Source organism: Anopheles cruzii, chromosome X (assembly GCF_943734635.1).
Source record: "Anopheles cruzii chromosome X, idAnoCruzAS_RS32_06, whole genome shotgun sequence".
Lineage (NCBI taxonomy): Eukaryota > Metazoa > Arthropoda > Insecta > Diptera > Culicidae > Anopheles > Anopheles cruzii.
This window is the reverse complement of record NC_069143.1, coordinates 1,752,287-1,762,603: the sequence shown is the minus strand read 5'-3', so window position 1 is coordinate 1,762,603 and position 10,317 is coordinate 1,752,287. Positions and strand designations below refer to the sequence as shown.

General features: G+C 53.5%; 1 protein-coding gene across 1 annotated transcript in view; it reads left to right on the top strand.

Moving 5' to 3' along the window:
- Positions 1–508: 508 nt before the first annotated feature.
- The window catches only part of LOC128270217 (homeobox protein B-H1-like), a 41,891-nt gene continuing 32,082 nt past the window's right edge, over positions 509–10,317 (top strand). Inside the window, exons 1-2 of the mRNA XM_053007623.1 lie at positions 509–778; positions 980–1,166. Coding sequence (XP_052863583.1) covers positions 509–778; positions 980–1,166 — 457 coding nt within the window. The remainder of the gene's footprint in view (positions 779–979; positions 1,167–10,317) is intronic.

The following is a 10,317-nucleotide window of genomic DNA, read 5'->3' as shown; positions in this document are numbered from 1 at the left end:
AAGCGGTTTGGAGCCGGCCGGCCTCTTGCCGACCTCCGATCCGCGATCCGATCCGATCACTCTCATCACTCAACCTAGGACATCGCCATCGCCACCGCCGCAGCAGCCTCAGCAGCTACCCCAACGAGACAACCACCGACCGTGCGTGCGTGCGTGCATGTGTGACATTGTGCTCCCCCCACGTGTGTGTGTGCTTGCGTGAGTGTTTTTTTTCTTCTGCTGCAGTGTCTTGTGGATCCTTCCGTACGGTCGCAATCCTCGGCGGTCCTCACCGACCCGAAAAGTGTGCGAGTGTGTGTGGTGTGCACTAGTGTGTGTGCGTGTTGTGAGTTTTCCTACCACCCCCCCCCCCCCTCCCCCCTTTAGTGGCCCCACCCCCGGTTCCGAAACGGCCGCCAAGATCGTGCTCCAGTGGCACTTCCCGGGCGAAAGCCCCTTCGAGCTCAGCAAGATTAGCGGTCTCTCGGACATCGTCTCGGGGCCAGGGCCAGGACAGGGCACCGCCGGCATGACGGTGCCGGTGCAGCGCAACTCGATGGCCGTGCTGCAGCCGCCGCGGTCGCGCTTCATGATCACCGACATCCTGGCCGGCAGCCAGGATGCCGTGGGGCCACCGGGCCATCCGGCAAGAGGTCCTTCGCCGCCCGCCACGACGACGACGACCGTGGGCTCCGGCCCCGTCGGGCTGGCCGGCAACGGGAGCGGCAGCACGAACGGTAGCGAGGGCCGCACCACACCGAGCCCCGGTCCGCGTGACCTAAGCGCCGGCGGTGGTGGAGCGGCCGTGGTCGGTGGACCGCTGGCTGGGGGGCTGCAGCAGCAACACCACAATCAACACCACCAACACCACCTGGCCCCGACGACGACGCCAACGCCGCCTCCGCCGCCGCTACCGGCGCTGCCACTGGCGTCCCATCTGGCCAACCACCAGCAACACCTACACCACCACCACCACCACCACCAGCAGCAACATCCGCAGCAACATCCGCAACACCACCAGCATCTGGGCGGGTTGCACCCGCACCACCACCACCACCACCAGCACCATCTCCAGCAGCAGCAGCAGCAGCAGGGCCAGCACCACCTCCTCGACGAGCACGACCACGAACCAGACAGTGACAGTGACGACAGCTGCCCGATGGACAGCTCCAGCGTGTGCAGTAACGGTGAGTCCAGAACTCCAGACCTCCCCGGTCCATGTGGTCCCCGTGTGGTCCGAGGAACGTCCGCGCGGTCCGCGGTCCAAGATCTGAGCTCCAGAGTTCGTGACTACGAGTCCGCGTGTTGGTCTGGGTGAGCTAGAGATCAGACCAGACGCCGGACGCCAAGAAATCGAACCGAAAACCACTAGATTGCCGATTCCAACGCCCAAACGTCGCCGGATACGGCAGACCACGAGGTGTCCGGGTTGGGCACGCAAGACCTGACCCAAAACCGTGTGCTCCCTGAGGAAGTTCCTGGAAGAAAGGGTTTCCGGGTGGACTTGGAAGTGGTGAACTTGGAAGTGGTGGACTTGAGTGTCACTCCGCCACACTAATGGGCCTTTACACGTTCGACTTCACGGACCTGCCCGCACACACACACACAGACACACTCACACACACAGACACACACATTTGTGAGGTTTATTAATTCCGCGGCGCTGCTGGTTGCTGCTTTCTGACACATCAATGATGGTTTAATGTTTAATTTATTGACAATCGCGACCACCACCCGCCCTCGGAGAGGCTGGTGGGTGGGGGGGGTCTGTTAGGAATCAAGATCCCGTAACCTCCCGGCCGGGCACTCGTCGGGCGGGCGATGGAGCGCGAAAGGAGAAATTTTCGGTCATTAACGGGTGTTGCTGGCGTCGGGTAGGTGCCGTAGCTGGGGGCTGGTGTGATGGAAGGAGGTGGTAGGTGGGTGGGGGGCACTCGATGATTCGATAATTAAAAGTAGGGTTGCCGGCGGCGGCGCGGAGCGCTGGTGATTCCGGCCGAACGGAACTCGCCGGAACGGGTGTCCGGTGCTTTCCGGATCGTATGTGTGTGTGTGTGCAGTGTGTGCAGTGTAGTGTGCGTGTGTGTGTGCCACTCAAGCCGAAATCCTCGCTGCCCCAGACAGCGGAAGTGTAGAAGCTTGTCGTATATCCACATCCACGTGGTCTGTTTAAAAATATTCCCGACATTTTTAACTCCGCGGGCTCCGGTATATCCGGTTCTCAATTTTCAACATTTTTTCGATGTTGCTAAACTTGTTAGTGACTTATGGTGAAAATTTGGGCCATTTTGAGTAATCGGTCTATTTTTGACAGGACGTTTTGCTTGGACGTGTTTTGGCTCATCTTCGATTTTTCAATACTCCAAAAAATTTATGGCAAAGAATCTTTCTCAAATTTTGTGTGTAAAACGAAATTAAGAACACGGATGCATTCGAAATGTTGACTGTGGCTTATGGTGAAGCTATTATGACCCAAAGCAGCGCTAGTCGGTGGTTCAAAATTTTTTCAGAGGGCCGAGAAGATGTGAACATCGAAAAGCCAAAAGTTTGGTCGAATGTGAACAGTTTTGCTTACAGTTTTCTTCGATTGCCGTGATCGTGGTGTATCATGTGTTGTTGCCAAAGGTTAGAACGGTCTATAACGAATATTACCTGCGCAAGTTATGCGCAATTCGCCCAAAGCAATCCGTCACAAACGCCCTGATTTGTGGGAAACCCAAAATTGTCTGTCGCGCTCCTGCTAACACATCGTGGTTTTTGTGCGAATTTTTAGACTAAACAACACACTAATGATGCCAAAGCTACCGTATTCTCTAGATCTGGCCCCCTGTGACTTTTTCCTGTACCCAAAACTCAATTTACCGCTTCGTGGTCAATTACTTTTGGAGAAAACGACGACGATGAGCCAAATCTTGTCCAAGCAAAACAGCTGTCAAAACTGATTGACTGATTACACAAAATGGCCGAACTTTTCACCATAAGTCATTGACATGTGCATCAACCTAACGCCACAAAAAATCGTAAATCGGATATACGTAGCCCGCGGAAATTCAAAAGTTGCAAATATTTTTAATCAGACCACGTACTTCCGGTCGCCCATGAAAAACTGGAACCGGGAAGCATCTTCACGGAATGTGTGTCCCCTATATGCCGTCCGAGAAGCCGTTCCAGTCCCCTGGCCCCGGCCCCCGGGACGTCCGATTCAATAAATCCGATTGGGATAATTTGGGACCGAGCCTCCTTCGGGGTATTGTGCCCGGGGTAGCCGGGGGAAACCACGGGACGCAGCTGTAATTGACGGCGCGAACAGAGCGCGAATCTACATCTCGTAAACGTTTCGTTCGCCGGCGCCCGGCTCCAAATAGAATCCCTCGGCCGCGGGCAATTTTAGAAGCAACAACAACATAACCGAACGGCAAACGAAGGCGAAACGACTAATCAGTGGAAGTGCGGCGATCGCGTCGGGTCCATTACGCGGGTCGGACGCCATGGTACTCAAATTTTGAACATCTATTTTTTCCGGGTTTTGCGACGAGCGGTTGTCCTCGGCTGTCGACAGGCATGCTTGCTGGCCGACAGCCCTATCCCTGTACTTGGTTGGGTTGGGATTTGACAATCAAAACACCTGCAGACCGTGGGGTGTTGGCCGTGTTTTGGTTAAACTTTATTATCAGGACCTTGGGGATTCCCGGGGATTCCCGGGGGTTCCGTGTCGATAGAACCCCTCACTTTTTAGAAGCGATCTCCAATCAGAGATCCAATCTGTCCATACTTTCAAGACTAAGACCAAATCGTTACCGAATGCAACGGAACAAGCACACGAAGGAGCTCGATATCTGGTGAATACGGGTGGCGGGTGTGGTAACAGTTCCCATCCCCGACATTTTCGAGTCGTCAAATGTTGAAAAATTAGTTTATTGTGTCTTTTGGCCCACTCTGGTCGTTTTGATGGCCAGAGCTTCCTTCAAACGTCCGTCCATAATTTCATTAGATTTTAAAAGCTCCTAGTACACCACATTTTTCATGTCCCACCATGTGCACAGGTAGAAGGTTACCTTTGCGTAGTGAATATTTCGCTTTCATTACGCTGGACCAGGCTGTACCCAGGCCGCTTTTGCGTCTAGGATTCTCGAAATAAATCCACTCTTCATCGCCAGTGACGGGATCGGCACAAGAGCCTCTTCTTCTTTTCTGCCTTGCCCTCTTTCACTGTCGCTTTCTTTCAATTCCCATGTGGAAACCATGAGACATGTTTCTAATCATTTCCACGCCACTCAGGCGATTGGAAACTGTCGTGCGGTCAACTCCTAAGATCAAGCAATGCTACCAATTCTTCATCATCAGCCTTTTTTGACTGCTCAGGTCGCTCTTGGTCTTACAAGCCAAAATCACTACTTTTTAACCGTGCAAACCACATCCGGCACGTTCTGTCAGTAAGAGCATCTTCACCATAAACTTCCATGAAAATTGGTTGACTTTTGGTAGCAGTTTTATTCATAAAAAGTACTCCCCGCAAAAAAACACTTTATCAGGAACAAAACTCGACGCTTTCCGATGCTTAAAACAGGTGTTGTTTACACTTTGACCAAACAATCTATACTGCGTTAGATGCGCACTGACAGTAGCTGTCAAACAGATATTTCATTTAAAAAAGGTGACATTTAGTGAGTAACCGCATAAGTTAATTCGAAGTCCCGACGACACGTTCTGGCTCAGAGTTCCACAGAAAGTTAGTCTAGTGACCGACCGACCGAGCTGTGCTAAGCTATCATCACTTGCACCTCGGCAACCGTTCCGGTTAGAAGGGATAGAAGGTCACCAGAGATTTCCTTCCCGGACCGGAACTCCCGAAGCCAAGAACCGGAAGAAACGCGTGCGTGCGTGCGTTCGTGCGGTGAGAAAGAATTCGTGGAAAAGTGGTTAATGATCAGCGTGTGCGTGTGTGTGTGTGTGTGTGCGCTCGCTTCCGGAACCGATTCCGAGCTTTATTAGCTCCGGGATCCGCGCAGGAACCAAAACCTAGTAATTGGGTTATTGTGTTGCCCCGAGCCCCGGTTTTCTGCCGGAGAAGAAAGAGTAACCCACCGAAGCAATAGGGAATGACGGCAACGACGACGACGACGACGGCTTTAATGATCGTTCGGAGAGGCCACCAACACACACACACACACACACACACAGACCAGCTAGAGGTGTGCGCGAAACAATTATCGCGAACATAGGCGTGAGCAAACAGGGCAACGGCGCGACTTGTGCGATAACCGGGCTCCGGGCGCCCGGACCATAAAACCGAGAGGGCATAAAAACACCCTCCACAACGGGCCTATGTTTCTATTGTTCTTCTTCTTCTTCTTCTTCTTCTTCTCCTTCGGTTTCTTCTTGTTCCTTTGCTTCGTTCATTCGCGCCCCGTTTTTCGGGTATTTAATAATATTTGAGAGCGCCACGGCGCGCGCCCGCTTCGCTTTCATATGCATTGCTTCCGGGCCCTACGCACCCTCCGCAGGTTTCACCAGATCCCCCCCTCCCTAACCACCCACCGCAGACCCCCTCCAGCGGGCCCCCCCCCCCGCACTATCTCTAGCCGCGCTTGTCAATTATTTATCATTTTTATTTGAATTCTTTATTTCCGTCGGCCAATGATACGCTCATTAATTTGGGAGTGTTAACCGCTCCATGTTCCGGGCTGTGCGCGTGTGTGTGTGTGGGTGTGTGAGTGTGGCCCCCTCCGTGTATCTCGATCGGTTTCTTCTTCGGCTCGCTGCTTTTTTGCTCTCCATTCGATCGGATTCCACATTCCTCCCAATTCCGAAAGAGTTTGGGATCGGATTTTCCCTTCCTTGGGCGACGGCGGGCACAGGGGGTTGTTGGAGGGGGTATATGCGATAAGCCTGATGCCCACAAACCCCCCCCCCCCCCCCTCCCCGTCCAAAAAACACAATAATATTAAAAATTAACACAAAAAAAGGAAACGAAACATCAAAAAAGGGAAAACGGAAAACTCCGGAAAATGATCCGCTTTTCGTATCACACTTTTCCCCCCCACCTCTTAACCGGGAGTTCATGTGGTGTCCACGTGAGGTTGAGCGTTTGTGGGTCACTCCGCCACCCGACCAACCACCACCGCCCCCCCAAGGGGGCCCCGCACAATGAGGAAGAGAAAAGCCAAACAAAACAAAACTCACCTCGCTGCCCTCGCAGCCCCCTCAGCCGAGCCGAGAGACATGAATGTTTCATGTCCGAAACCCGCCTCCCCCCCGCTGGGATCCCTGCCCCCCGGTGGTGCCACACGTGGAAACGTCCGTAACACCCGGACCGGACCCCGGTTTGGGGAAAGTTCAAGAGGCAAGAGACGTGTGGCGGTGCAGCGCGCCTCTGGTGGCCAGTGACCTTGGCCTCCGGGCGGGCAGTTCCGGTCCGGTGGGTTCCCCTTCCCCCCCCCCGATCACGGGAAATTCGGGCTCAGGGGACAGGCGAGCTCTCTTGCTCTCTCTCTCTCGATCGTTCTCTCGTCGATTGGTTTCGGTGTCGGCAGCCATCTTGCTGCCGCGTGCAGGCCGGATGTTCAGACCCCAGTTATCCTCCCCCACTTCCCCCTTCCCCCACCTCCCCTCCCTCCCGCTATTGGCTGGCGATCGTCGATCACTTCGAACGCCGGATCGGATAAAAGATAGCCAAAGGAGCAGAAGGATACCACAGCGCACACACACCCACACGTGGGTGCGTCAACAGGACATGGGAGTCATGTCTTCCTTTTAGCCCTCTGCCAGGGCGCCAGACGGTCGAATGGCACCTCCTGCAACAGCTCCTGCCAGCAGCCAGCAAAAAACCAAATGCGGAAAATGCGGAAAATGCGGAAAATTCCCCCGAAAAGCGAGGAAAAGTCGCCCAAAACCAACACCTCAAAAGCCGTGACGCCGTGGGTGTGCTAGTGTGTGTGTGTGTGTGTGTGTCGAAGAATGAAGTCTCTAGCACGCGGACCGGGCGTGGGGATTTTAGGACATTGGGACAGATCAGACTCGTGTCGATGGGCCGAATAAGGCCCGTGCGAGTGCGTGTGCTTGTGCGTGCGTGTGTGTGTGTGTGTGTGTCTGTGTTCGCAATCAATCGTACTCTTCAATCAACCTCCGGCGGAGGGGTGCTCTGAGCGCGGGCGACAGGATCTGATCCGCGCGGAGGTCCGATTGGTCGATTGCAGCGAGCCAGCCACCCACCACCACCACCACCACCACAGCCCTCGGCTTCGCACAGGTGAGTCCAGCCAGTTCCCCGCCTCCCTCCTCCCCTGCCCCCTATTTGGCGAATTGGAGGCTCAGAAACAGAATTCTCGGAGTTTTTAAGGAGTTCAGGCGGAAACATGGGTTTTTGCGCACCGCATGGTTGTGTGTGTGTGTGTGCGTGCCTTGAGTGTTGCACACCTTCACACCGAATAATACCTGACCCCCCGTGCACCCACCCACCCCTTCCACATGGCATGGCGCCATTCGTACCGGGTGAACCGAGAGAGGTGTCGGGATATCCTTTACGTGCCGCTGCGACATCAATCTTCGGAGCGCTGCGCTCCGGATTTGGCGCCATCGGTGAGGCGCACACCCACACACACACACACACGGCAAGTGGTGGCGCCGGAGGTCGCTTACCCTTTTTCGCGTTATGCAATTACCCATGGGACGGCCAGCCCCGGCCAGCCGATGGCTGGGATTCGGTGTGCAATCGGGCTCACCTCACTTCCTGTCCAAGGCGCCCACACGTATGTGTGTGTGTGTGATTAATAGCAAAAACACCTGGGCCTATCGCGGGGGGATTCATTACACCTCATCCGAGGGGGGGTGGTGCTTGTCGGAAGCGTCCACAAACGGTGGCTCCTTTATACAGGGTGCGCCAAGAAAGATTTTTTTTCCATTTGGTTATAAAACGAAAATGGTGTAATATATTTCGATGCTTGAACTTTTTTTTAAAAGATTCATTTATGACATTGCTGTATAAAATATCAATTTGGTTGCAGAAGATTGGGAAATATTTGAAAAAAATTCCAAAGTGGTAGGTCTTCAACTTAAACGGTACGATATTTGAAAATCTAATTCAATTGAAGCTACTTAATTTCCACCTCGGGTGTTATGTTAATAAGCCAAATTATCATTTTTGGGGTTCGAAAAACCCACACGTTGTGCAAAAGAAGCCAATGCACCCAAAAAGGAGTGACTGTTTGGTGCTGATTTTGGCAAAATCGAAGCTAAGAACTGCCATACAGCGTCAGCCACACTCGATATTTTGCGCCCCGATCTTCGGAAATCAAATAATCAGCAGAAGTGATGTTGTGAATTGACCTCCAACAAGTAGCGATTTGACACCATTGAACTATTATCTTTGGGCTGTGGTGAAACATAAATGTTATGCGAACAGAAGAGTAACTGATTGACGACCTCAAGACCTAAATTCAAATTGCCATTACCGAGATAGGACCACGGACAGTCGAAAATGTACTCAAAAATAGGTCGATCGAATGGGCTACTGCTAAGCCAGCCGGCGATGGATATTTTACCGAAATTGCATAAATATAAATGTTCAAGCATCGAAAAATATTAAGCCGGTTTTAATTTTATAATCGTACATATTTGTTTGATGGAAAAAAGAATCTTTCGAGGCGAACCCTGTAGCATGACAAATTAATGAAGAAACCACCGGCGCCGGCACCGAGTAAATCGCCCTCTCTCTCTCTCTATCTTTCTCTCTCTCTCACTCACTCGCTCCCTTTCGACTCGCCCGGAACACACTTGCCGGGGGATGCACTTTCTTCGTAGCCTTCGTAGTTGCAGCAAAATTGCCGGTGGCTTAGGGGGGTGGCCTGAGAGTGGTTGCGGGGGAAAGGGTTGGTCAGTTAATTCTTGTGTCGGGCACAGACTGGCCCACAGACTGGGTGCTTCTCTGGCAACATCCACAACAACAACAACAACAGAAGTGTCAGAAGTTAACAGTTGATAACCCCGCGCCGCGTCCCAATCGAAAGGCCCGGTGTGGGCGAGGGAGGTTCTGGTGGTGATGGAGTAGTGTACCGGTGTGTTAGGTGTTTCTGCCAATTCCTGCCACCCCTGTTCCACCTCCCCCACCCCGCAGGGAGGCATTCCGAGAGAGCGCCACACATTGGCCGCGCGCGGTCGGTGCGCGCGTTGTATGAAAATACATTTTTTCACGGTTCGTTAGCCCCCACCCCGGCCCGGGGGAGGGTGGATGGAGCGTGTAGCGGAGACCCCCCCCCCCGTCATCCTACCAGCTACGCGTAGCGCGCCCGGCGGTCACCCGGCGAGCGCACCTCACGCAACGCACATTTTCCAGGTGGCGGAAAACAAAACCCAGAGCGAGAGAGAGAGAGAAACAGAGAGCGGGCGAGAGAAAAAGTGTAGAGGAGGGGGAGAGGGAATGATTGGGTGTGTGGAATCTTGTGTTGGCGGGGGGTGGGGGGGGGCACACATAAAGTCGTTAGCCATTAAAACGGGGCCGATCCGGCGGCAGCAGCAGCAGCAGCAGTGTAATCGCTCCTGCGCTCCGGTGGAGGTGTTCGGGTGGATGGAAAGGCATTTGTTTGGCACCCCCCGCACCCTCCCCTAACCTCCTCCCTTGCACGCTACTACCCACCCGGGGGGGGGGGTCAGGATTTTCACCGTCCACCGCGCGCCGAGTTAACATTTTATAATCATAATTTCGTTTATAAATATGTTGTCTATGTATAGGTATACCTATACATGTATATAGATATTGATATATATTTATATATATTTGTGTGTATGCCCATGCTCATGCCCATGGTCCTGCCCATTGCCTCTGACCAACCCCGACCCCCTTACAGCCCGGCGCGATTTTTTTTCGAGTTCTTCGGGTGCCGATTGCGAGCGAAACCCGAGCAAAATATATTGCCCCACCGGGCCCTCCGCTTCCTCCTTGCTTCCTACCTCACACAGAGGGGTCCAGCAAACGGAACAGGGTGGGCGGGGGTGCGGGGGCTCACCGTTCGGATTTCTATTCTTGGTTCCGGATTCTATTTCTTGCCGATTTTCGGGGGCCCCAGACTCTGTTGCTGTTGCCTGCCGCTGCCGGTGCTTGCTATCGTTAGTATTATTGTTATTGCGGTTGTTAGGAGCCCCCGCAACCCCACCCCACCCCCTCGGGTGTCCGACGTGGGGAGGTAATGGAATATTTTGATTGCCATAATCGCCTCGCCTCGCCTCGCTGTGCCGTGGTTCCGTTTTTCTTTCCTTTTCTTCTCCTTTTTTTGTGTCGTGGTGGAGGCGGCGGAGGGGTGGGCTGAATTACTATATAAACATTGTTAATTGCGGCGCGTTTTT